Source organism: Sander vitreus, chromosome 1 (genome assembly GCF_031162955.1).
Source record: "Sander vitreus isolate 19-12246 chromosome 1, sanVit1, whole genome shotgun sequence".
NCBI classification, from domain to species: Eukaryota; Metazoa; Chordata; class Actinopteri; order Perciformes; family Percidae; genus Sander; species Sander vitreus.
The window spans coordinates 28,066,713-28,094,710 of record NC_135855.1 but is presented as its reverse complement, the minus strand read 5'-3'; the positions used below and the strand labels follow the sequence as shown (position 1 = coordinate 28,094,710).

General features: G+C 41.9%; 1 protein-coding gene across 2 annotated transcripts; it reads right to left on the bottom strand.

Annotated features, from left to right (window-relative positions):
* Positions 1–87: 87 nt before the first annotated feature.
* On the bottom strand, positions 88–27,998 carry ahctf1 (AT hook containing transcription factor 1). 2 transcript variants are annotated; one of them, XM_078251478.1, is made up of 40 exons: positions 27,774–27,998; positions 25,269–25,395; positions 24,868–25,018; positions 24,538–24,640; positions 22,273–22,453; positions 21,801–22,008; positions 21,347–21,463; positions 18,897–18,981; positions 18,617–18,767; positions 18,129–18,261; positions 17,518–17,699; positions 17,100–17,161; positions 16,737–16,865; positions 16,477–16,567; positions 16,223–16,312; positions 15,657–15,797; positions 15,252–15,356; positions 14,760–14,856; positions 14,499–14,622; positions 14,309–14,365; positions 13,757–13,903; positions 13,397–13,587; positions 13,025–13,169; positions 12,748–12,879; positions 12,379–12,526; positions 12,057–12,207; positions 11,861–11,962; positions 11,094–11,238; positions 10,712–10,927; positions 9,817–10,501; positions 9,450–9,629; positions 9,167–9,272; positions 8,671–8,792; positions 8,279–8,565; positions 5,709–8,120; positions 3,179–3,449; positions 2,836–3,027; positions 2,658–2,755; positions 2,136–2,221; positions 88–1,251 (listed from the first exon to the last, which is right to left on the bottom strand). In XM_078251478.1, exons 2-40 carry the CDS (start codon positions 25,387–25,389, stop codon positions 1,059–1,061), a joined length of 8,337 nt encoding a protein of 2,778 aa, XP_078107604.1. In that variant the 5' UTR covers positions 25,390–25,395; positions 27,774–27,998; the 3' UTR covers positions 88–1,058. The 2 variants fall into 2 exon arrangements, with proteins under 2 accessions (XP_078107604.1, XP_078107613.1); XM_078251487.1 differs by having other exon boundaries at positions 3,179–3,419.

Genomic DNA, 27,998 nt, shown 5'->3' with positions numbered 1-27,998 from the left:
AGTTAGTTTTATAAGTCTTACCTACTGCACCTTTAAAGACAGTAAATTGAATTGAGACAATCACTCAACACCAGAAGCAGAGAAGTATTCAAGCTTTACCATATTTATCAAAGAGCAGTCATCAAAAATAAGACATTCTACATAAATTCATCAGAAAATAGCCTGTGTGTATCAGCCATACATTTAATTAAACCTGCCTATTAACATGTCCCATAACAATTTTAACAACTCTTTCACACTATACAACATTACATACAGCAACAGTCCAAATGTGATGGCATTAGTGTACAGGCCTATGCCTCTTTCACAGAAAATACCCCAAATCAACTGAAATTTAAGACTATGGCATAGGCAGTCTGATAAGGTGATCAAACACATTCAAGACACTTGAAACTTCAAAATGAACGTATTTCTTTAGGATTTGTTTATTTATTAACTTTATTTGGATCATAGCAAAAGACTATATACACATGTAATTTCCTCTCCACTGGGTTGGTTGCTTTTCTTCTTAAATAGAAAAAGACAGCAGGCCTCGAACTCTAACGACAAAAAAAGCTCAAACTAAAACAAAAAATAAAAGAGAAGGTGAATAAAACCTCGTTATCAGAGGCAGGATCAGTTCAGTCTCTGGTTTTATTAATGGGAGTTTCTAAAAGCCCACATCGATTGCTTTCCCTTGTGCCATTCTGTACTCAAGAGAATTAAGCGGATTATGAAGAGCGTCGCAAAATGTCCAACACAAAATGGCCATGGATACAGTATCAACTGAAGTCAAGTTAGTACGAGTGGGATGTGTAAACTCCAAAAATATATGCCTCTCTCACACTGCTATCCACCAGTGTGTTTTTCCCCCAAAAAATATATTTTCATGCCTACATTGCTTTTATTTTATTGTCCTACAGGGAAGTAAATATACAAAGAGCAGTGTGAGGCATTTGAGAAATTAAAACCATTTTGAGTTCAGGCATTACACTTTTATTTGACAGCTCCTGATCGAGTTGGTTCAAATCTTCTGGTGGCTGTTTGAGGTTCACTGGTTAAAACCACCACCGACCTCCTTAAAGTTTCTTCCTCCGTGTGACAGGTTTTGTGAAAACGGTGTCCATTATGCGTTTGCGTCGAAGGTTCATGCTCGAGGTCGGAGCCTCTCCCTCCTTAATTCTCTTCTGTGCTCGCGGATTAGCTGGGCTAGGCAGAGGCGAGATCAGGTCCACCTCTGCTATGGGAGGTGGCTCCGAAACGGCTTTGGACCTGCAGGTGGAGAAAGAACAAAGACCTGAGCAGGGAGTGATTTTCTTTAACCCAAACGACAAAAGACTAAAACTCTTAAATCTAAGCAGTTTATTGTCGTATCCTCAGTCTTAAGCCGGCGATATACTTCATACCTGCAAACTCAGAAGGGCTGAAAAAGGTGACAACCCCCCCTCCCTATTTTAAGGAGCACCTTGTTCAATTGTATTTGTCTGTTCAAAAATATAAAACAAAAAGTTGATTGTGTGTTTATTGATAAGGCCACCGGGTCAAAATTAAATGATTTATTAAAAATGTAATAACAATAACTTATTTCACCAGTAAATTCCTGTTAAACAACCACTGAATGGGAAAAGGATATTTTGAACAACTTTGAATGCACCACGAGGCTGGCGAGGCGGTTTACTCCAGCTGCTAGCTAACGGTACCTGCTGCTAAGTGTAGTGTTGACTAGCGTCCCGTGCGGCGATGTTTCATTTCCCTCTAACGTCCGTTTTCGGAGCATCAGAGAGAAGCGCAGTCATTTAAGTGGCACCTAAATGAGGCACCGAAATCCGCGTTGCTATTCGGTCCGGTAGATGACGGTCGTTAAGGCACCGGTGCCGTATTAGCACCGGGTCTTCTGGCGTGATCTCAGAATTAACAATATAGTAACCATCGAGTGTTACCATGTTTATTGTTTGCATCATGCAAATCCAAAGTTCTATACTGTCTGAGTTCTCTGGTGTGCCCTCTAATGGAATCATCCAGTAACATGCATAGTACATAAGCTAGTATGTAAACAACACAGTTCACGACGCAGCCAGTTGCCTACACCAACAGGTGGTTAAAAAGCAAGTATATCTCCGGCTTAAGGGGTCCATTTTTCTGACAACAGGACTTACTTGGCTGTTCGTTTGCCTGCTTTTCTGGTCTTAGAAATGCCTGCTGCTTTCTCCACTTCCACAAGATCTTCCGAAGCAATTTCATCCTAAAAAGAAACATTTCAAAAGACCTCTTGTTCATTTAAAAGATACCATAAAGATGATTCCTGATTTTTTTTTAAATTAAGCTACAATCCTGAGAAGTTGTGAAGTCAAAAATCCTCTTGTTCAAAGGCTGGTAATACACAGAAGATAGCTCAAAGAGTGTACAAATCCAAATGCACCAAAAGTAGTGGACAGCAGTAATTGCAAGATTGAACTGTAATTGTACCTACAACTGATTTATATACAATTAGCTAATATCACACTAGAGTAGTCTTAGTCAAAATTAGTTTTCATCAAAAACAACTCTGCTCTGTGCCAGGCTATCAATGACCTCATGGGATTGAGGAACTGACCTACAGACTAATTATGTTCTGATTAACTTACAAACCCAGGCTCCTCCACGCTAAAATCGTTAACCTCATAAGCAGAGGCACTTACATGGGGAGCAACAGAGGCATCGTTGACAACTCTTCTGCTGCTGCGAGTGACAAGTGCTGCAGACTCTTCGCTCGGGCCAGGAGACTCCGCTCTTTTAGCTTGACACACAGACACAACACAGGGTTAAAACCATCATCGATGAATAATGGACATACAGGTCAATGGATTAACGGCTCACTTCTTGTTCTTCTTCGTGAGGGGGAATAGATGAATGAATGCTCTCCTGGACTAGACTCGTCCTCTTCGGGTTCGGGGACCAGGCTGTCCTTCACAGGAAGTAGCGAGTTAACCTGCTCCACTGACGATTTACGACGCACGTACGATGTACTCCTCTTACTGGTTCTTAGCATCTTTGTGACAACTACTGCTCCTGTAATTGCATAACAAAACATTTACACTGTTATGTTAATACATTTTAACTTCTTTATCCTATGACGGACATCTTACAGAAACTGAAATGCAGAAAAGAGTAATACAAACGCAGTTCTATTGTTTTTTTGTGCATGCAGCATGGTACATACCTTCCTGCTTCTCTTCCTCATCCTGAAGTCTCCTGATGAGGGCATCTGCGACAGGGGTTTCAGAATCCACCTCCAACGGCGAGTCCAGTAAGGGAAGGTCTTCCTCAGCGTGATCCCAGAGTTTGTTTCTAGTTAGTCGATGGGAGTTGGTGCAACCAGCATTGCTGTTAAGTTCAGGCTCGAGTAGAACTCCACTTTCTTTTATATTTTTTGTAATGGTCTCTTCTCTCTTTCTTGTACTCTGAGGAAGGGACACAGGAACCAGTTTCACCTGGGAGTGTAAAATGTCATGAATGATCAACAGTGGATGGATTGGGTTTCTCAACATGGTAATACGGAATAATGTAAAATGGACAAAAAGGGTGAGACAGAAAATTATATTGTGAGGTAAAAATTATTATTTTATGGAAAGTTGTGTCTCAAATGTATTTAAAGAGAAAGTCAGTTGATGGTTAAAAAGGTCCCATGGCATGAAAAATTCACTTTATGAGGTTTTTCCAACATTAATATGAGTTCCCCCAGCCTGCCTATGGTCCCCCAGTGGCTAGAAATGGTGATAGGTGTAAACCGAGCTCTGGGTATCCTGCTCTGCCTTTGAGAAAATGAAAGCTCAGATGGGCCGATCTGGAATCTGCTCCTTATGTCGTCATAAGGAGGAAGGTTACCTCCCCTTTCTCTGCTTTGCCCGCCCAGAGAATTTGGCCCGCCCATGAGAAAGAGAGACACATCATGGCTTGAAAACAAGCGAAGCATGTGTCAGTACCCGATCCGCACCGCCTGTAAGATCCGTTCTGCGCATGCGCAGATACTCAACGTGTTTTACGACACTGCCTGATCAGTTCTACGCTTGCGATTACTAAAATGCGTCATATCCTGAGAACACTGGCAAACTTCACAGCTCTATGCACGCATTGGTGTAAGGATGTTTGGACATTCCCGGTTACCGGAAGAAAACATTAGACAGTGACAGTAGACCGTTATGATGGCATAGATTAAGTTCACAAGGTGTTTGCTGGAGTTGCCTAAAGTATCTATGATAAGGAGGGTCGTCCGGCCATCCAGTACAACACCACGTAGCAAATTGAATAAAGGCTTCAAATTTTACGTTTCATCATTTCTTTGCAACTTTGAAGGCAATTTGCTAACGCTAGCCTGCGCTAGAAGCCTTGCTTTGGTGTTTTAAGTCATGACTCCATCCTGCTTCAGGTTAATCATGCTTTAAATAAAGTTAGCATCCTCTCACGTCATGTGTTTGTACTTTTATGAAAGTATCAGGTAAAAACAGGGCTACAAATGAGATCTCTGAGCGACCAGCAAACTCCTAGCAAACTATTATGTAGCTCAATGCTCGACATTTCACCCCAAATTTCGGTCACTTTACTTCTGGATCATGTCCGGTTATGTAGTATTTGGTTTAGAAGCCTGTATTGGTGATTTTTTACGATACAAAGTCCTGTTACACACATAAATATATAGCTAGCTATATATGCGCCGCTATGTCGCGTTAGCATGCAGCTACATAATAGTTAGCTATGAGTATGCTAACGTTCGATTGTAGTCGAACGAAGCAACACTTTCTAACATCAAAAATCACAGATATAGGGTTCTGAACCAAACACTACACAATCGGACATGTTTCAGCAGGAATTTGACTCGGAATTGGGGAGAATTTAACAACACTGGCAGCTAAGATGACACGTTTACTGCCATTAGCATGTAGCTACTATAGTGGTATACAGCAGCGGCGGCTGGAAGAGCTGTCATCCCGTCTTCGAAAGGACACTTATGCAAGTCTACACTTCATCGCATTAATAATATACAGTCTATGGTTATCAGTCTATGGTTATTAGTCAAGACGAAGTATTAAAAGTAAAAACATTAACATAAACAACACAACAACAACGTCGCTACACGGTTTTGGATCAGTGACAACAACTATTGTTTGTATGACTATTGTATAATAAAGATTTAATAAAATAAAAAGGTTGTGATGTTTGGTCGTCATGTGTTTCAATGCATGCGTGGTACAAATCGCACAGGTTTTCTACTACGCAATTATGCGCAGAACGGATCTTACAGGCGGTACGGCTCGGGTACTGACAGCATGGCAGTTGGTCAAGGCCACACCCCCCACCCTCCACCTTGCCCCCCCCCCTCTCTCCTCCTCAATAGCATTTAAAGCTACAGACACAGAAAATTTGCACATCCTAAGTAAAGCTCATTGTGGGACTGGCTCTAGTGGCTGTAATTCTGCACCAAGGCTGAATTTCAGGAAAGAGACTTCAGATACAGTAATAGGGGACCATTAAGGCCTATATAAAAGCATCCAAAAAGCAGCATGTCATAGGACCTTTATCATCAAACAAAAATAGCTTAATATGTGTCAACATCAGATGATGGTCAATTAGATGAAGCTTCTTGGTATGTTGATGACAGAAAACATTCTCTTATTTGCGACAGCGCCATCCTAACATCAACAACTCGCACACACACAAAAAAAAAAAAAAAAAAAAAAAGATAAATTACTTACTTGTGGATAAATGTTTAGGCTGATACGGTTGGACTGCCGAGTCGCCCTGCCGGGGCTGGAAGGTATTTTGCTCTCTTCCTTCAGCAGGGCCGGCTGCGTCTCTGATGATTCTGTCCTTTTCCTGGAGTTGCCTTTGACAGGGGATGCAAAGACTTCCAACTGCTCCTTCTCTTCTTCCAAGATCATTAATGGTGTTGACACCACCTCACTACTACTCAATTTTTTGCTGGACTTCCTTGGAGTGTTTCCCTGAGTGGTCCTGCGTTTGGCTGGTGTGCGAGTCTTGGAGCTTGTTCGTCGAGAAACTTTTGCGTCTGTGGCCTCATCCTCTTGGTCCTCCTCTTCACTTTGGGTCCTTTGGCTAGTCCTTGTTGTAGTGGCCGTCGGGGTCACGCGCCGTCTGGCTGGAGAAGACACCTTGAACGTTGCATCAACGTCCCCCTCTTCTAACTCTTCTTTAGGAGGCTCTGGCTGAGCTTTGCGAGTACTTCTTCGAGGTGTGCTAGCCTGGACTTTAGTTTCTTTGTTCGGTTTACTCTTTCGAGGTGTACGACTAGGCGAGGCACGGAGCAGAGTGCTTGTTTCTGCCTCCTCCACTTTTCCATTCTCCTCTGGCTCCTCCGGGAGGGGAGAGATAAAGGTTACTGTCCTCGATCTTGTGGTCCTCCGTGTTGGGGTGGAAGGAGCTTTCTTTTTCCTCTGAGAAGTGGGGGTCTCTGGCACAGGCTGTTCCTCTGGTTGGCTATTTGAGCTGAAAACCTGCCTCACAGGTTTCTCTTCTTCAGCAGCTTTATCTTTTCTCAGGCTTCCCCTGGTTCTCCTTCTTGTTTCTTTTTCCGTGTTAATTTCTTCCCGGTTATCCTCTTCTTTCTCTGCTAAGGCTTTGTAGTCCTGCTGCTTCTCCTCTACAACAGTCTCGGTCTCATTGATGTGGGTTATCTCTGTGTCCATATCAACAGGCCCATTCTCTTCAGGCCCCTCCTGGTCCTCTGCAGGTGTTGCTTTATCCGCCTCCTCTACCATCTCCTCCTCAGCAGCATCTTTCTCTGCTATAGAGTCTTTGTCACGCACAACTGCTAGGAGTTCTCCCACTGGAGTTGGTCCAGAGACTGAAATACCTGCAGGTTCAAGATCTTCAGCCAACATCACAGCTGGGAGTTCTCCCACTGGACTCAGTCCAGAGAGTGAAGGACTTGCCGGTTCATGGTCTTCAACTAACATTAAAGCTGGGAGTTCTCCCACTGGACTTGGTCCAGAGGGTGAAAGACCTTCTGGTTCATGGTCTTCAGACGACATCACAGCTGGGAGTTCTCCCACTGGACTTGGTCCAGAGGGTGAAAGACCTTCCGGTTCATGGTCTTCAGACGACATCACAGCTGGGAGTTCTCCCACAGGACTGGATCCAGAGGCGGAAAGACCTTCCAGTTTATGGTCTTCGGCTAACATCACAGCTGGAAGTTCTTCCCCTGTACTTGGTCCGGAGGCTGAAAGACCTTCAGGTTCCTGAGCTTCAGCCAACATCACAGCTGGGAGTTCTCCCACAGGACTGGATGCAGAGGCTGAAAGACCTATCAGTTCATGGTCTTCAACTAGCATCACAGCTGGGAGTTCTTCTCCTGGACTTGGTTCAGAGGCTGAAAGACCTTCTGGTTCATGGTCTTCAACTAGCATCACCGCTGGGAGTTCTTCTCCTCCAGAGGCTGAAAGACCTTCTGGTTCATGGTCTTCAACTAGCATCACAGCTGGGAGTTCTTCTCTTGGACTTGGTCCAGAGGCTGAAAGCCCTTCCGTTTCATGGTCTTCAACCGACATTACTAACTCTGCATCGCTCTGTTCTTTATCATCTATTGTCTCATGGTTTGCCTGTGTGTTTTCAGTTTGTAGGTCAGCGAGTTTTACAAGTTCTGACTCTGTCGGCCCATTTACCTCAATTCCATCCAAGGGGTCCATTTCTTTTCTCTGGTCCTCTTCGTGGTCTTCTCCAGACAGAGGAGGATCCTGATCATCTGTGCCCAAAAGTATAACCTCATGTTTGGCCACAAGTTCGTCAATAGCCTCCACGGCTGGAGACAGGGTGGGAGGGTCGGAGGACTGCAGATCATTCTCCATAGGCAGCGTGTCTGCGTCTTTATCCACGTCCTCATCCATATCCAGCATCAGAGAAAAGCTGCTGTGAGTTTCAGACCTCGGATCGTCTAGCATGCTTTGCTGAATCTCAGGAGGACCCAGCTGAGAACTATCGAGCAGGCTGCCCTGCCCCTCCACAAGCTCCAGGGGTACCAGGATTGTGCTAGAGGGTTTGAGCTCCACGTATGATGATCCTTGCTCATCATCCTCATCTGCCTTCATCTCTCCTTCTTCTTCCCCGAGTCTCACCATTACCACCTCACCCCCCATGTCCTCGTCTACCATCTATAATGGAGGAAAGACGCATACGAAAAGTTATTTCTTGCTTCTTTCTTTTGTGATTGAGCGAATAATCATTTAGTCTATAAAACGTCAGAAAATGATGACAATGTCTATCACAACTTCGACTGCCTGACTAATTATTTCAGCTCTAAATTAGTTACCTTTATCTCTGCACCGGGCGTGATCCGAGAGAACTCCACAGCCTCCTGCTCTGACAGACTTGGCAGGAAGTGTGCGTGTCCCTGTTGTACAAAGACTGAACTGGGTTGAAGGGCTGGCAGCCTCCCATTACCCTGGACCTCCTCAATGATCTCCACCTCACTACCAGAGTCCTCCTCTTCATCTTCCTCCTCAGCTTGATCAGACTCCTCCTCATCATCTTCTTCTTCTTCCTCCTCCTCAGACACAGGGCTAGAAAGTTCTTCACTATCGTTTACACTCACCACAGCTAGTAGATAAAAAGAAAGCAGAAAAGTGTGTAAAAAATTGAGAAAAACAGCAGTGACAGTCAGAGCACCGATGTTGATGTGCATGTGTGTACAATCTTCCTCACAGTGGGAGTCTGTGCCAGTTGGCTCGGAGGATGTCACAGAGGCAGTAGATGTCTGGCTGGTGAACGCTGGAGGAGCTTCAGCAGCTGCCTGCACCGCCTCTTCAACCTCACCTAGTGACTCACTGGGAGAAAGGAGAATATCTTTCAAACTGTGAAAAACATAATAAACAGCTGAAAGGAACTGTGAAGGCAACACAGGGCTACATAACATTTTCATAGTTTTAAACCAAATTCCCATAGTTATACAGATATGTACACATGTCGATAAAGTTACCTAGATGGTTTATTTTAATACTGACTATGACCTAATTAATATTTTCAGCTAAGTGAATCCATTAAAATATTTCCTGTTCCCTGATTTCATTCCTGATCAAATTCTCATGACCTACAAACCCTGGGCAAAATATAGTTATAGCCCAGGAACTAAAACAAGAACTAGATTATTCTGCTGTGTGGATTACAATGAATGTTTCTGTAAACAGAAAAGGGTACAGACCTGTTGAAGGATGTCTGGGTCTGTGATGCGTTGTGGATTCCCGAGCGGGTGAGCGGAGGAGACAGATCGTTGCCAAACAGATGCCTCTGCACAAACTCTGTCAGATCTGTAAGAATGCAGAAGATATAGCTTAGTATGAAGTCATTATAACCTTAGTGTGGTTGGGTAATATAATTGTTTCAATCTATACTGGTGTTGTGGATACGAATTACTACAGTCTTGTCTAATATGAGGTGATAATGTCTAATTGACTTTTTACAGTATAAATCATTTAAGGATAGACCTGTTGATTGATCCAGATCCTCTTCTGGTTCGTTTGTGGGTTCGACGACTGCAGATGGTTTCAGATAGTCAGTGAACTCTGTGGATTCAGTGGTCTCGGTCAGGACGTCTTGTCCCACTGATAGATCCGGAGATTGGACCTCAGCGCCAGAGTCCATGCTCTCAGTTACCTGGTTACAAACTAGTAGCATACAAAATGTGTCAAGCGATTTTTCAGAGAAGTGTTTTACACCTTTTTTCTGAAAGTGTACATATTAGAGCATAGCACATCTTTGTATTTTGATGCTGTGCTGTACTGATGGGAAGCATCCCACCTCTAATAAAAATGCGTACAGAAACGAATAGAGCAAATTCTGCAAATGAATTACCTTGAATGTGACTAGACATCTCCTCTTGGTATAACGTTGCAGCATTTTCATGTTTGCTACTTGACTCAACATCCTGTTCATCCTCCTCTTTAGACTGAACTTCTTCCATGCTGTTAGTCTCCTCTTTCAGAGCAATCTCCTTCACGTCCTCAAATGTTTCATCTTCCTTTACCTCTTCTTCTACCCTCTCTATATCCTCCAATGTCAGCAGAGGGGTTTGCTCAGTGATTGGTAAGGGCTTTTCCTCTGGTTCTTGATTTTCAGTTGGGCCTTTGATGTTCACCATAACAACCTCCTCTTCTTTCTCGGTAGCTGTATGCCCCTCCTCTCCTTCCTGGTCCTCTGAGAAACCAGGAAGATGTGCATCATAATACTCTAGAGTGGTGTCTGTTGAACGGACAGATATCTGGCTGGTGTCAAAGCTCAGGTTAAGTTGTTGCTGTGTTGCATCTGATTGTCTGGTTTCTGCAGCGACTTCATGGATGGAGGATGACTCTGTCTCAAAGCATCTCAGCTGTGGGGAGGGACTACCATCTTCTGGAGGCAAGAACTTCACATGAGGTTTTTCTCCTTCCTCGTCTTCATCCTCTTCCTCCTCGGCAGGCGGTGAAGACCAGGTCTTATGTGTGGCCTTGGATAGCGTAGAGCCTCTGGTCAGCAAGCTAATCTCGCTGTCTGCTGCCATCTAGAGAGAAAAACAGTTCCAAAGAAGATTGCAAGACACATTTTATTATAAAGACAAAATCAAACCTACACTAGCCAAACAAAGATGAGAACTGTGCCCACACAGACCACTAAGCACAAATTAGTTAAAGAGAGTTTTTTTCCCCCTGTTTGTTTGTGTGTGAGGTGGCTCCTCAGAGTCAGCACACTACTAACTAGAGCTTGCTCTTACCCCATTGGTCCATTGGATGCCCTTCTCCGGTTCAGGAGATTCTTCCTCTTCGATAAAGGTGATCCGGCACTCTTTGCCACGGAGTGGGGGGGTGATGGAGCGGCCTGGAGAAGCAGACGGGGTGGCGACAGGTGTGGGCCTCAGGCTGCTGCGCAGGATGGACTGGGGAGTGAAGGCTGAGAACACACGGCCAGAAGCAGCCAAGGCTCGAGCTCGCTGAGAGAACAAAAACATGAAAAGTGTAAGTAACGAAACACAAAGAAGTCAATTATTAGGAAAAGAAACTATACATAAACAACATTTATAAATGTACATAAAGATTTGATTTCTTTGGGTATCCTAACAATGTGAAGACTTACGTAAGTGCCAAATTCCTACTCACCTTGACAACCTGTGGTGTTTGCAGCAGACTGAGTTCAGGGGCCTTGCTGGTGCTCTGTGGAGAAACCCAGGAGCTGGGAGGTCTGGGGGGGCTGAGGAGAGGGCGAGGCGTCTGACAGGAGGGGTGAACCACCAAGTCCATCAGCCTGGTTTACATTGAAGATGAGGAAGGAATGCAAACGACTTTAAGATGCTGTCTTACCAAAGCTCTGTCATGCATACATGTAACTTAAGAATATACATAAATATTAACATTCAAGTTTTTGTCGCGTGTACAGTATACAACCAATAACTAATACAATATTAAAATATAGGTGCCATTAGTGTAAGTATTTGGATTCTGAAAAAAATATTGGAAAAATGCTGTAAGAAGATGTAAATGCATAGTTTTTCCAAGTCAGATATTTTCTACGCCTTCAGGTCAATATAAAAAGGTATGGGACAAATGTCCTAGTTCCATAATATGGTTAAACTAAGAGTTTATTACTGTGAGGTGTCTCAAAATATAATAATAAATTCAGTAATGTATGCTTATGCTCTTGAAGAGGTACCTTGCTGTAATGCTCAAATCAATTGAATTTTAGAATAATTTACCAAGTTAATTTTTCTTTGACATAAATGATCTGGTATTCTAAAGTCTGGTTATAGTGAAGAGTAGCCCATGTTCAACAACATTAAACTGTCCTGTGTCAAGGGTTTTGATTTATGATCAAACAAATGGGTATGGTATGCTTCAATCAGGCTAACATGGAGCACTTATGAGAGAACCTTGACTTCCGCTTGGAGGTCATGGTAATAGGAGTTCCCAGGAAGGGCTCAGAATGGGCCAAGGAGGAGGACTTGGGGCTCTGAACATCAGCAGCCCCGGAGCTAACGGAAAGAAAATGGAAATAAAGGTTAGAAATCAATCAAATAAATCAAACATAATTACCCCGGAGATGCAATTTCGACATTGGATGCTCACCTCTTGGCTGGGGAGGACTGTGGTGTAGCCCCTTTGCCTAACCACACCTCCTCAATCTTGGTCAGGAGATTGTTGATGAAGCCGGCCCTCGACATCACCTTCTCACTGACGGAGCGTTTGGTGATGGTTGACAGTGGCTGTGGCCGAGAAACTGGAGGACAACATGTAAATGTGTTGTTTATATTTAATAAATCATAGTTAAGCTGTTGTTTAGATTACATTAAAACTAAAATAACAGACAATGGTGCTGTGGTTGGAGCAACAAAAGTTACCACTGAGGTAAATTGCAATCGACATGAATTAAAGTTAAGTATCTCCTTACCTTCTCTGTGGATGGCGTAGGGATGCTGGTAGGGCTTTGCTCTCTCCATTGCCAGTTTCCTCTGGACCCTCGGCAGAACCTTGCCATACTGATCCAATATCAAGTTCCTGTTGTTGGACCGTTCTTTAAGCTTTGGGTCCCGCTCATTCTAGGAACAAAGAAGCAAGAGAATGTGGTTATACATCTCATGAAATTTAAGTATCTTCTTTTTACAGTAACAGAATTTTCATATTTTAATATATTTCTAAATTGATAATTCATTATTACAGTTGATTCTGAATACCATAAATAAATATACTATAAATGTCACACACTGTATAACGCTGTGATAATTAATGGTAATACTATGCAAGTGAGTGTCAAACATACCACCAGGTTCATTTTGAGGCTGTGGTTGAGCTGCAGGGCAGGAATGTAGTTGGCCTGCTGAAGGTAATGAACCATCAGCAGCTCTCTGTTCTGGAGACCCCCTGTACCCTGGAGAAACTTCTCCAAACATTCCTGAAACACAAACCCAAGAACCACGAGTTTTAGACGTCGACTTTATAATCCAAAAACATAAGGAAAGATTCATTTACAACAGAATGATTAAGGGATTTTGAATGCAGCAATTAAAGCCTAATAAATCTAATCAGCTCCCTCCTACCTGCTCAGTGAGGCCCAGGGGCAGTTTGAGCAGCTCCTTGATGAGGCCCAGCTCCTGGCAGCTCTCATACAGAAAGCCCAGCAGCTCTCCCATGTTGAGGCGATTAGCGTGCTTCCGAATTAAGGACCACGCCTCTATGAGACACCTAGAAGAAAGACACACTGGCTGGTTATTAAGAGAAGATAAGACCTGTGAAACTAAACAAGGGCTGGCATTGGATTGCCATCATGCTCGTTTCCTGAAACAAAAAGCAATTTTTCTTAATCAGGTTTCACAGTTGCGAAAACTTCAACAATGTTGTCCAGTTTTACTGAACATACATTTATATTTAATGTTTCTGCTGGTGTTCCTGCACATAATCCTTGCTCTTACCTGTTGTGTAGCAGTACAGATAGGCAGAGTTTAGCCTGGGTGGTGGAGGAAATTGGTGGCTTCGTAATATGGAAGTATCGTAGAGCCACTGCGTGTTGGCCCTGGCACATCAGTGCTTGCAGGACTCGCTCGTGCTGCCACTCAAACTGACACTGAGAGGCAGCGGGATGCAGGAGCAACTCGAATGAACTCTGATCAGGACAAAGGAGGTTTTAGTATCATTAATGTTTACACGTTAATATGCTAATACTGATGTTCCATTTCCCTTTTAATACAATGAAGCTCTTTTGCCTTGCACAATGTTTCTGTATCCAAATGTACATCTTAAAAAGTCAGTCAAATGTGTCAATCAGTGTGTACCTGGTGGTCATGATGGTCCAGCAGCCAGAGGCCTTGTACCAGTTTCACCAGCCCAATAGGGATGGCAAAAGCTGGGGGGAAAGACTCCACTGATGCTCCCTCCTTATTGGGGAAGGAGTACATAACATCCAGCAACAGGTAAATCACCTGGGATCATAGGTCAAGGCTCATACACGCAGTAGGCTTAAGTGAGTCTATCATTGCGAGAGTTTAAGATTTACAACTACGACTGAGGTAACTAGAATGTAAAATAAATGACCCAACATTGTAAAGATTTCAGTCTCTCAAAAACTACAGAAATCTTTAAATGGAAACAATCATAAATCATCTATTCAAAAGCTGTGATCTTAAAAAATGCTTTTATGTGATGAAACCAACAGGATTAAAAAAAAAAAAAAAGTTGTTACATTTGTTCTTTTGTGTGATGTTAAAACAGTGAATGCAGATTCCCTTTTTATCTGTAGTTTCCTAGAACTGTACATCCACAAACATTCTTTTAAAAGAGCAAATAAACAGTGGAAGAAGCAACTTGGCACTATTATTTAAGGATACAATTGCATGTTTGGCAGCTTCATCAATGTGGTCCAGTAGGTAAATGTCCAACAAGGCCTATGGATCAAAGTTATAAAATCAGTTCTTTACACATTGTAAGAGCAACAGACGCAAACATTTTGAATGTCTAATTTAACAAATTAGATGGTACAAAATAATTTATATTAAAAATAAAAGGTTTAATGCTTACATGCAGTGTAGGTGGTGGGTATTGCCCTGTCCCATTCTCGTCCCTCTTCCACAGGTTGGTTAAGCGTTCACCACATTGTCCGACCAAACCGTCAATCATCAGGCAGTCTGCACACCACTTGCCCCTGAGAAGATCACGGGACAGCGTCCACGTTAGATCAACTTAGACCATCATCATATGATTTAGAAAATATTGGTTGGCTGGAGTTATAGATTTGGAATATATCAACGATTAAATTGCTTTCAAGCTAAGACTGCTCACTTAGCCAGCCTGGTGAGCTCCTCTCTGCGTATAGTATAGTAGTTGCTGATGACTGTGTGAGTGTAGAAAGGCCTGGAGATCTGGAGAGCATCGTCATCTGGTGGAAAGGGCAGTTCAAAATTAAAAATAAAACTGAATACAGCGATATTCAAAAGTTTGGCAACCCTTTAAAAATCGTATGATGATTATCTGTATACAAACTCAAGAAAAAAGACTTGAACCTGATACATTTCTGCTAATTTGAATGACTGTGTGTTTACAGCAGCCAGACTTTTAGCTGGCTACACTTCTTGGAGCCAGATCTTGATTTAAGAATGTAACCCCAGTCTATGTTGCAGAATGCTTCTATTTTAAGATAAAAAAAATTCGGTCACTGGAGTCAGTTACAGATTCAACCTGCTTCCAACTTGTTTACTCACTGACTGATAAATTGTGTGGTGCCAAACTGCTGGTAAGGTTTCTCAGATCATGTTTATGCCAGCAATACCTTACCTGATCCTTCAGGCAGCAGACCGGTACGACAGAACCAGAGCACCACCTGAGCGTACTTGGAAATCAGACTGGACACCATGTTTTTGTTCATCAGACCCACCAGGCCTACAACAAAAATATTGACAAAACCTATCAATAACTACAAATGACTCAAAACAACACCTTCTGTTTAAATGGTGGATCAAAAGGACAAGGCATTATAGCTCAAAGTGTATCAAACTATAAAGATTATTGACATTAATTGACATAAACACTCAGTATAAAGACATAAAAAAAATTACACAGTGAAGCTGAGTGTTTCATTACAGTTTAGCCCAAAAGGGAATTAAAAAGAGTGTTTGTGTGCTGGCTGAACCGGTTTTCAGTGACATCACAGGGAAACATAACACTTTGTGGATATTGCACCTTTGTGTGTGAGCTCCTGAGCTTCACTGAGCAGACAGTGGAAGATAGTACTGAGGTTACTGAGCAGTCTCTGGCTGTGCTGTAGCAGCTGCATGGTCTGAGGGTCTGTGAAGTTGGATGAGCTGTCAAACAGCGGTGCACCTAGGACACAGACAGACTTTATAATATCGACAAATGGAAAACGCAAACATTTGCTATCCTTGGTAGGTGAAATAATTCTGTGATGTAAAAGTTTGAGTTGTCATCAATTAATTAAATTAATTTACATTACAAACAGGCTACACTAACGTATCTCATCTAATCTATTCAACTGTATCACTGGATACCGCCTGAGTATTCACATAGTGCCAAATATCAGATGTCCAGTTCTTGACACCTTGAAACATTTATGAACACAAATTTGATCAATGTTAAAAAGAAACATTTTACCATTTTTAGTATTGCAAAGACTGCAAAATGGATTTACAAGATCCACCATTTCTTGTCATGTCTAAACAACACAAATTCTATATACATTCAGAATGTCTTTTGATGTAATTTCTTTTTAAATTATATTAAAAACATACAGATGCCATCCAGTTCCTCCTTGGTCTGGACCACTTTGTTCCAGGCCCAATCCAGGATGTAGCGCAGGTTCAGGGCAGAGCCAGGTTGTTCTGTTTATGAGGGACAGAATTACAAGCATTAGAGTTGAATGTATTTATGTAGAGGGACTTGGTTTAAAGATTTAAACTATGAGTATCTATGTTTGAGATGAAACCACATACTTGCTGAGCAGTTTAAGGAACTATTTGACAGTTCTACAAGTATGACTCCTCACCTTCTGCAGTCCACTGCTTGATACAGCCAGTGATCAGTCCCAAGGAGCTGGTCTCAACCGCTGTGGACAAGATGGCATCCAGCTGCTGCTCCTAAAGACCAACATCAAGTTAAATGTACACATTTATGTCAAAACTTCTGAATAATTCTGTTTGTTTTTTTTAAATTCTGTATATTGTTTTGTAATGTAATTTAAACGATGGGAGTTCAAGAGCATCAAGATCGGTGGCCTTGTGAGATCAAGATGTCAGCTGTGTGTACCTGAGAGAGGCTGGAGGCCTGGCTGTCAGCAAGGCGAGATGAGAGTAGGCCGGACATGAGGCAGCGAGAGTAGCTAGTAGAGATGATGTCACTGGAACAAGGAGCAGCTTTCTTCAAAAAGCTCAGGGTCTGGTGTTATGACAACGGTGAGGTGTAAAAGAAGCCGACTTTCCATTCAAATCATCTTCATATATTTAAATCCTACGTGAATGGTAAATATTGTGTAGCCTTAGCAATGAACATCATATCATCTTATGTTAATACACACGGCGATGTAAACTAAAATTCAAACAGTAAAGTTCCATTTAACAAATGGTGAGGTGAAAATGTTGTATGATAGATCAGTTAACAAAAGAAACTTGCCTCTTTCTGATACCCAGAGCAGGTTAAGTGCACAATTCCAGAATTGAGCAAGCAGGTAGCATCTGTAACATGAAAGTGAAAAAAATAAATGTTATTAGTGAAATTACATTTAAACGCCTCGGGATCCCCCAGTCGGAGCTGGTTAATGTGGCTTGGGAAAGGGAAGTTTGGGGTCCCCTGCTGGAGCTGCTCCCCCCGCGACCCGATACCGGATAAGCGGACGAAGATGGATGGATGGACATTTAAATCACAAACCTGGACGTGTCTGCACAAGCAAATTCCTGAGCAATACAACAAAACAGGCAACAGAAATTCACAGAACCTGGAAAAATGAAGGACCAGGAACATTACATTTTATTTTTTTTATAATCCCTCCATATTATAATCATATTGTGGTACATATAGTGTCTACACTTACCAAAGTTATATGTGGTGGGGTTAAAGTACTGTTCTGGTGGGGGGCAGGTGAAGGGCAGGCCCCTGCTCAGGCTGCGGTCATGCACCAGCACATCCAGGAGGACGTGTTGAGACAACATCTGAACTACGCGGTCCAGAGACCAAACTGCCAGGTAGGGACAATTTTGCAGAGACTCTCCAGTTCTGACAACAACAAACAACCGAAAGTGAAATGCAGGGTCACAGTAAATCAAGCAATCATTACAATAACCCCTTGAAAAGAGGCGACAATGAGGCCTTAATTACCTGCATAACTGCGGTTAAAAAAAAAAAAAAAAAACATCAGACAAACAACATCCTTAACCTTGGGTTTCATATTGTTCCTGTTTCGTGTCAGTTCTTAGATGTGTCAAGTTTATTCCCTTTTCATTTTAAGGTACATTGTCAGTCTGTGGATATGTCAAGGTGAGGGGAGAGTCCATTTATTTGTATTAATGAGTTTATATGAGATTGCTACATCACCTTTAAAACTGACTAAATGATTTAATGAAAGTTGGTAGTTTCTTTAAAATGTATCGTAATTAAGAACTCAAGAAACCTCCTAAGTAGTTACAAAATCAGTCTCCACGGTACCTCAAAGAGTCTGGCATCTGTGCGTGGTACCAACGGTTGATGTCAAAAACCCCGATGTAGGTAGACGGGGTTCCCTGACCATAGGCCTTGACTTGCCAGCTGAAGATAGACACACTGGTGTCTGGAGATGCAACTGAAAATGGGGAGGTGAGGGAGGAGGGAATGAGAGAGAGGAATGGCGAAAGGTTAGGGTGAATGTAGAAGTGAAAGAAGAAAAAAAAAAAAAATGCAGGTAAGCCAACGGAGAGGAAGTAAATACAGTATGCAAAAAAAAAAAAAAAAAAAAAAAAAGGGGGACCAAGAGTAGGACTGTTCATCATGCAGTTGATTGTAGTACTAGAAAACACTTTTGGTTAGAACACATTTGAAGATGTTATCTAATTTCTCTACTATGACACACATCTGATTGGAAATGCTTAAAATCTGCACTAATTAGATTCCTACAAACTTATATCTTCCATGGGTAGTTTCAGGGGAAGCAGACTAACCTTCGTTCATGCTGTCATCCCTGTCGGGATGGGGTCGGAACTTCTCGATGGTCTGACAACTCAGCAGGCGGGTGTTGGTGGCCTGGGCTCTGAGAGGGAAAGCTGTGCCACTTAACTCCTGACTGTAACGTTCCTCACAGTACTCCAGACCCTGAGTAACAGAAAGTTAAAGAGGGAGGAGAGTAAACCAAGGAAGGTAAATATATAGTAGATTTGCTGGGAGTAAAGGTTTCACTGATTTAAGTGAATAGGGAGAAAATATTTTATATACACTACAGACCTCATAGAGGATCTTCCCAGAAGCTAGACACTTCCTTTCACTGAAGGCCAGCTGAAGCAGGCGGAGGCTGACCATATCGCCCTCACTGCGGGGGAGAGAGAGAGGAGGCGGAAGAAAAATAAGAACTTGGCAAAAACACACACCGCCTGGATGGAAATACAAATGCAGTCAATTTGCAAAATCTTATGCTTATAGAGAGTAGAAGTGTAAGGTGAACATTCGGGGCCGGTTCCAGTAGTAAGAAAACCTCATTCAAAACTCCCATTGATATTTTGGGCATTTTAGGCCTTTATTATGGCGTTTTTCCATTACATGGTACCTGCTCGACTCGCCTCGACTCTACTTGCCTTTTTTGGTTTTCCATTACGAAAAAAAGTCCCTGGTACCTGCTAGGGGTGCACCGATTAAGATCGGATATCGGCTCTGATATTGACAAAATAGCTGGATCGGGGATCGGAAAAATTAACAGATCCAACAATAACAGTCTGTTAAGCTGGGAGAGGCTCCGGTCACTACTGCACATTCAAGAACAGAGAAGAAAGTTAGAGGATGAAGAAAGACCGGAGAGACACCAGAACAATGTATGCTCAAGTGAGGAGCCGTCTGTTGTTGCAAGGTTTGTTATTTCTAAAAAAATCGGACATAATTTAGCCACTGTTGTTGCCCGTCGCTCTAACGTTACTCGGCCGCGCTAACGTTACCGTGCTAATGTTAAAGACATGTCTCTTCAAGCATGCAGCAGAGCAACATTATGAACGCAATCCAACTACGGTCCCGCTACAGACCGTTGAGAAAGACGGGTTCAGAGCAATGATTAAAACACTGGATTTAAGATGCCTTGCCTCGCTGAAATACGTCCGCCAACCTACTAACATTATTCAAACAGCGAAGGAGGATGACAGCGGAGCTACGTTCAGTCGCCCACTACAACCTAACTTAACCGTGGCCATGGTAGTGTTTATACAACTAGCTTACAACAATTTTGTTTTGAAAAGGGAAACAATGTTAAAGTTGTTTGTATGTGTATTCATTCGATTTGAGTTTATTTTACTACTTTGCAGAAAAAAAATTGTTGATTCTGTAACTGTTTCATGGATTCTCCTTCATATAACGTTATTGTATAATGTTGATGAGCCAAGCAAACCCTTTAGTAATCAAAGCTTTTAGTAAACATGATGACATTAAAATGTTTGTGATATTCTATGTACTCCTGACAGTAGAGTATAAACCTACATAAAGGCCCATTATTGTTATTTATTTAAATACATTTAAGAAGTTTGATTACATTATATTTTCGATTTGAATGCACAATTGTTTTTTAAATAACAAATAAGAATTCAATACATTACATCTATGTTATTTTGTCTTAGTTAGGAAAGTAATGTTTAGTTAGGAAAGTCTGGTGCCTTTAGTCTCTTCCACATGGTAGAAGGAAGGTATAAGGTGCAAAAGGTATACAATGTATTATTAATTCAACAACAGTATTGAATCAGTATCGGGTATCGACAGATACACAAAGCCCTGGTATCGGTATGGGGACCGAAAAAGTTGGATCGGTGCATCCCTAGTACCTGCTAACAGGTACTTTTTTTAGTACCACCTCCGTTGAGGTTCCAAGCAAGCTGAGCCGATACCATAAGGTGACGTGAAAGCGACGGGGGTGTCCTGAACAAACCCGTCAGCCGAGCTGGTACTAGCAGTGGAAAAACGCCATTATATAGGACAGCTGAAGATGTGAAAGGGGAGAGAGAGGGGGAATGACATGCAGCAAAGGGTGACAGGTCGGAGTCGAACATGAGGCCGCTGCGACGAGGACTGAGCCTTTGTACATGGGGCGCACGCTCTACCAGGTGAGCTATTCAGGTGCCCCTCCCACTGATATGTTTAACACCAAATTTTGAAAAACAAACAGTCTTTAGCGGCATTTAACAGGCTAAACGCCGCGGCTCAACAGAAGAGGCGGATCCACAAGTGAGTGAAGGGGCAACGATTAGCTCTGACATGTCTGTTATTACAACAGGAGCAAGGACTGAACGCTGTACCAGTTTTTAGACAGCAGAGATTAAATCTAGAAAGTAAAACATTTTTTTTTTTTTTATTAAAAAAAATTTGAAGACGGCTTTGGTGAGTTTTATGGACAAATGATAACATTAGTACCTCCACTGTTGTGCTTGTAGTTTTTTTTTCCATGGGAGCTTTTCTTCTGTGCGCACAAAATTGTTTACCTTCGTTAAAATCACAAAGGTTTCAATTTCTACAGCAACTGCTGTAATAGATGCCGATTTGTCTTAGATTATGGATAGTACAACCCTGTAACTCGCCTCATATTTCAGACCGATGAAAGAAATTTCACATTAGCTAGTGTAAAAGAGGCGACAGGACACCATGACTTCACCTCTTTATAGTCAAAACAAAGAACATAGTAAAATTGAGTTTCATGAAAGACTTACAGGTCCTGAGAAGACTGGACAGCCCAGAGGTAGCAACAGTTCCTAGGGTCATTTTCTGGCTCTTGGAAGGTGAAGGCATGCACAGGCACCCTGCCACCCTCTAACTGGGAGTGGTATCTCCACATGAAAAAACATCAAACAAAAATGAATATACACATACACTGATTTTTATTTACCTAACAATGATTCTTAAAATTGCAGTATATTATAGCTGCACATACTCTTGTAATTACTACATATGGCTCCTAATAAATCCATTCTAGCATTAGTAAATGGATGTTGGGATAGGAAAACTGCATGTAATGTAAAAGTACTTAAGGGGCATAGAGTGTTTTGCAAATAACAGTACCAGTGTTGCATACAACTCAAGGGATAGGCTGTCCAGGACGGACACCCAAGCATCTTCCACACTTTTAAAAAAAATATGGAAGTCTGAAGAAATACAAAGACTCACTCCTTCTTTAGAGTCTTCATGTTCCACAGCTGTAAATATCCATCTGAAAATCCCACTGCCAGCTGGTTGGTCCTTGAGATGTACTGCAGAGCTGTGGCTCCAACTCCACTAGGCCCATTCAGCTGGAGACAAAGATGTCTGCCCTGTCTGGTGCTGACTTCTCTCAGCCTGGGGATCTCTGCAGGAGATTTGGTCACTACCTGCAGGTCTGGGAACAGAGAATATAAAAAGGGATGAGGGTTTTAGATAGAGAAACAAACGTGTGTGTGGCAAGAAAAACGGAAAACCAAGATAAGCTCTTTTACTACTTCACTAAAGAGGCCTATATGTGTCAGTATTTTTTTCAAGACTCCAAGGGTGTTCTACTTAGGGGAACTGGTCACAACACAAGAGCAGTTGGTACAGGACAGAGGACAAACAAAAAGTACATGCTATCACTAATAAACCCAACACTTTGTCACACGCTCCTCACCTGAAGCCTCCAGTTCACTTTGGCTGCAGGACAAGTCGTCGAGACAGAGGTCCACAAGCAGAACATGACCGAGATCCGTTACCACGGCGGCAATGCCAAAGAACCAGCGCAGACTCTGGTGGAGATGCTGGGTCAAAGTGCTTGCTCCGCCGTAACTCACTAACGGCTCAATAGCTGTAATCTAGACACCAGAAAGGGTGGAGAGAAGAAAAGGAAAAAACAGGCCCACACAGTTCAAAATTGACGTCCGTAATTGCGATTTTTTTCTCTACTTCAATACCTGCTGAAAACAAATATCTGCTACGGTGAGATGACAAAATTCCCATTCATTTCTATGGGAGCAACCGTGCAATGCATTCTGGTAGCGTCGCGGGGACTTTGGAAAAGTGGGGCATCGAGTCGCCCGCTCCTCATTTACATAAAGTTGAATCCAGGCAAAGTCATGCAAATGAGGAGCGACAGGCTCAGCTCAACACCTCTCAAAAGCTCACGGAAATCTTTTAAACCGACCGATTGTTGTCAATCTGAAATGAAGACAGATTCAGCTACTGCATGGCCTATTTCTCGCTTAAAATGTTTTCAGAAACACGTTTTGGTGAACTATTTGCGTAAAATAAGAGATCGTATTCCAAACGAGCCGTCATTATGGTGTTTTTGAGAAACATTTTGTCTCCTTGGACTGCTAATCGTTTTGTATGTGTGTGTATATATATATATATATATATATATATATATATATATATATATATATATATATATATATATATATATATATATATAGGCTGTCAGCGTTAACGCGTTATACTGGTTTGGTATGTGGGGGAATGGTTGTAAATAAGAGGTTGCTGTGGCCCGCCGTACAGGTTAGTTTGACCAGCGGGGAGCAGCGGTGGCCAGAGCGGGCAGCAGCAGCTGGAGCGAGCAGCTGCCGATCACGGGGGGACATCCTCAGGGGTGAAACACAAACGGGGGCTGGAGTATAACCTAGCTAGGTGGAAAGCTAACGCTAGCCGGCCACCTGTTCCATCAATCCTGCTTGCAAGTGTCCGCTCATTAGACAAAAACTGGATTACATCATACTTCAACGAAACTCCCAACGCGAGTTCAGAGACTGCTGTGTTTTTGTTGTTGTGGCAACAACAGTGTACCAGACTATCCAGCCTGTTTCTCTGTCGCCGGGTAAGAGTGGAGATGGGCTGTGTTAACACGGACTTGTGCAGAAATGAGCTGCTCATTAACCGGTGATCACTGGACGTCAGTGAGTAATCAACATTATTTAGGAGTTACTAAACACTATATTGACTCTAGTAAGGATAGGGATTTTTAGTTTTTTAGTTAGGTACTTTTTAGGAATTGTGCAATAATGACAGATTCACACATTTTTCTTTTGTTTACAGTAAATAAATAATTACAAATCTTAAAATCAAGTTCATAAAATAACTTTCTTTGCAGTCATTTGATTCCCAGTCAAGTTGTACTGGTAAAAATTGCTTTCGATTGTTAATATGTACTTAAAAACTGTTCTAAAATGCAAAATAATAGAATTTTAATCATGTGATAAAATATGCGATTAAAAAAAAAATTATCGTTTGACAGCCCTAATATATATTAGAGATGCACCGATAGACCGGCCGGTGACCGGAATTGGCCGGTTTTCACATGCTTGGCCATGACCGGCAGGTCAGTCTGACATATGCCAATTTCATGCCGGTCAATGCTACAATTAACTGACAACATAAGTTATACGAGTTACAGTTCTCAAGGACACACACACTCTTTTTCCTTTCTCTCAACTTTTCTGCCGTGTGTCGCGCGTACCCGACGACACCAAAAACCAAAATCACATTTTTTTTAGTAGGAAATGGTTCTAACATTGCACTTGTGTAATTTATATAGTTCTTTTCTAGTTCTATTTTATAGTGATCCATTATCTGTTCAAAAAAATGTCTATGTTCTGTGAAAAATGTTCTATTAAAGAAGAGATAGAAAATAAATATTTGTGTGTGCTGTAAAGAGGTTAGAAAAAATTGAAATCAGAATCGGCTAAAATCGGTATCGGCTGGCCTAACTCAAAGAAAATCGGAATCGGCCTAGAAAATTGTAATCGGTGCATCTCTAAAATATAAATATATCACTCAAATTATGTTAGAAATGTTGCCTTTAACCAGGGATTTGTCACTCCACAATTTTAGCATACAGATTCAAAGCATAAGACCATTTCTACTAGCTAAGAACAGGAGAGACCTTGATGCACCACCAACTCACCCTGCCTGGTATAACCACAGCTTTGACCACCCTTGACAGTCCTAAGTCATAAAGACATAGCACGCTGCCCTCTGCTTCCTCCAAGCCAACTAGTAAACCAGACCTAGTAAAATAAAACAGTAAAGAAGTTAACATTTGATATTTCCTCAACTAATAATACACATCTAATAAGCTTTCTTTGTAACAAATGTATGTAAGCAGATGATTCTGACAGTTGTGGACTACAATCACGTATTGCAAGTTTGAATAGTAGTTAATAGTTCATTGTCTCCATTGATCACAATCCACATCAAAGAGTGATAAAGAGATAGATAGTGAAAGAAATCTGACCGTTTGAGCCAGCTGAAGTCCCTGGCAGCGAGGACACCGGGGGGGTGCTCGCCTCCACCACTGAAGCAGTATGCAGACAGTCGTTCTCCTGTCACTGCATGGACAACCTCCAGATGGGGGCCACAGGCCAGCCAGGCCAGCCCGCTGCGGCCTTCACACACAGACAAGGAAATGAAAGGTTAGGGGAGGTTATGATCCTGGATTACACCAAGCTAGATTCCATTTGTGTTTTAATACGGGTGGGAAGGTGTTCCATGATTTCGAGCCTTTTATTGAAAGAGATTACATTAAAAACTACTGGGACTAAATGAAATTTTAAAACCTTCCATTTGTCATCGCAACTAAGGATGGAAGGAAGAAAAACATTTATAGAAAATATTGCTCAGTAAAAATAGGCTTACCAATAGTGAATTTCCCATGTAGCACAGAGTCTAGGGTGATCTCATCCTCCCCTATAGCATCTATAGTCACTCCTGGGAAAGGCAGCAGGCTGCTGGTGACTTGGGCAGTCAGGTCATGCATTGTTCACTGTATAAACAATAACACAGGACATACAGTATGTTAGAAACAGCAGTTAGTAAATTAAAATTTCACATACAGTTCCCTTAAAATACTGCACACTTGTTACTAAAGTTTTGTGGTCAAAATGTAATTGTATTTTGTCAATATCACCATGCCCTAGGTTACGTTAATTCAATGTGAGATGTGGACTTCTGTGTAGTATGTATTTATTTGTGTCCTCTATTTATAGTGTCTGTTGTTTGTATGGCTTATGTGTTGTTTATGTTGCATTCTATTGCTGCACAACGAATTGCCCCTCTGGGATAATAAAGACTCCTTGACGTATGTTCATCAATAAGTCAAAGTACAATTACAATCAGTGAAACACTCTTTCTGAGCCCTCCCTTTTCCATAAATCCACTTCAGGATTTATCTGCTCGATCAGGTTTTAAAGCACAAAAGAGGTCTTTCAATCCACAGTTGCACCCACAGTTGTCAGGAAATGTGCTGTCAGCAAACTTGCTGACAACTGGTGCTGCAACTGGGTTCGCTTTCTAATCAACAACACCACATGATATACTGCTACACATCTGTTTGCAGATGTGAGTTATAACAATGAGTTATGATAAAGTGCCAGAGTAAAGCACGATTCAAATCATTGGTCAAAATACCCCCCTGAAGTGGCCTTTTTCTTTTAAACCCTCTCCAGACCCACTGACAATGCCAATACATTTTTTCTTAAACTCACAAAATCTGTATTATCTGAAAACATGTTAAAACTTAAGACCTCAACAGTAGTATTTGTATTATCGTGTTTTCCCATGTGTTGATTTCTATTTATTCTTATGTCACAACCATTTTTGAATGTTTATGCTATCCCTCAGCCTTGTTATTTCACTAGTGCTCCAACAAGATATTATCATCTCCAGCAGTATGATATACACAGTGCTTTCAAGGCCAACTCGACCTAAATGGAAATTCGCCCGTCAGTATTACAGTGTGCGAAATTGGACACAATACTGCCCTCTATGACCACAACGCAAAACACAGTGGATTCAAGTGAACTCCCGCGCAACAAGCCTGTCACTACGCAGCCACATGCAATGGCGTTAGATTAAACATGTAGACATAATAATAACAATTACCAACTAAACAAGCACAATGCATGCATTTAAAAAACGTCGCCTCGCCACAGACTATTGAAAGAGGCAAAGATTTTAAAACAAAAATAAGATGATTCAAACAACAAATCTGCTTCAGCAAATACGAAATCTAGCGCTCACGTGTATCAATATCTGCGTGACACTACATAACAATGTTGATACAACCCAGAGCTACTTTTAAATGTAGTCGTCAAACATATCAGACACTATTTAGACGTTATATATGTTTAAACGTCACTTAACTGGCTAATGTTAGCCTGGTCGTTAGCATCAGCATAGTATAGATTAGCTTCACCAACTGCAGTTGTTAGCGTTGAGCTAGCTTGACATAATGTAAACAAACAAACGGTTGCTTTGTTTGCACAATGTAATGCACAGTGCTGTTAAACACATACCACAGTAACCACACATTAAAAGTATGCGAATGTTATTCAGTGCTGAATACGGATTGGTAGCTGCCTTACACATTTTCTCAGTACATTAGCAGGCTAACCAGTTAGCTTGCAAGGTCACGCAGGATTACAGTTTATCTAGCTAGTAAAGTTAAGATAGCTGACCTAGCTAGCTATATTCAAAGATGGCAGCAGTTATTTCGCGTTGTGTCTTTTATTAAGTTATGGATGTGTGTGCTACAACAAATCAACTAACGTTATCCACAACGCTGACTAAAATTAAACTCTAAAGCTCGTTAAGTCAGGGCGGCTAATTTAGCTAGCTAGTCTAGCCGGAGGTAACGTTAGGATGCTACTTTCTGCTCGCGTTAAATGTTAGCAAAGCAGTTGGTTATGCACGTTATTTCTTCCATGACCCACTTTGGTGCTGAAAACCAGCAGCAACGTTACTATTTACCAGAGGAAACATCCTTCTCTTGTCTTTACTTGAATCTGGGAATTTAGATAGTTAGCTAGCTACGACACAGGTAATTGTGTAGTCTTGCTTTAACGTTAGCTAGCTTTAGCTGTAACAGTGCAAAGGTACTGTAATGTAACGTTTAGCTGTGTAGTCTAGTAATACAACACTAACTAGCTTGTAGCTAGCGTTACTGGCAACATCACGGTACAGCTAGCTAGTCTTCGTCAGTAACAAGTCTTATTGTGAATCTTTTCGGTGAATTTAGCCAGCATATTAGTTAAGTGAGTTTCGTGAGCTAACGTTAGCCGTGTTAGCTTTCTCTCAGCTGGAAAACGTGATGCAATGTGCCGCTAGCGGCTACCAACGTCAACGTACTCTAACGTTAGCTACCTGTCCGAAGATGTTGACGGCTTTATCAGAGCCACCAATGTTTAGTTTTCCTTGATGAATATCCCGATTGCTTTTCTCCTCTGTCATAATCTGCTCCTTTTTAAAATACAACTCATGTGTAAAGCCCTCTGGGCGCTCCAATTGAATGACAGGCACGAGCTGCTCCCTCGGACTTCAGGCTTCTCCACCGCAAAGCGCCATTTCCACGATTGGAAAGTGTTCCAT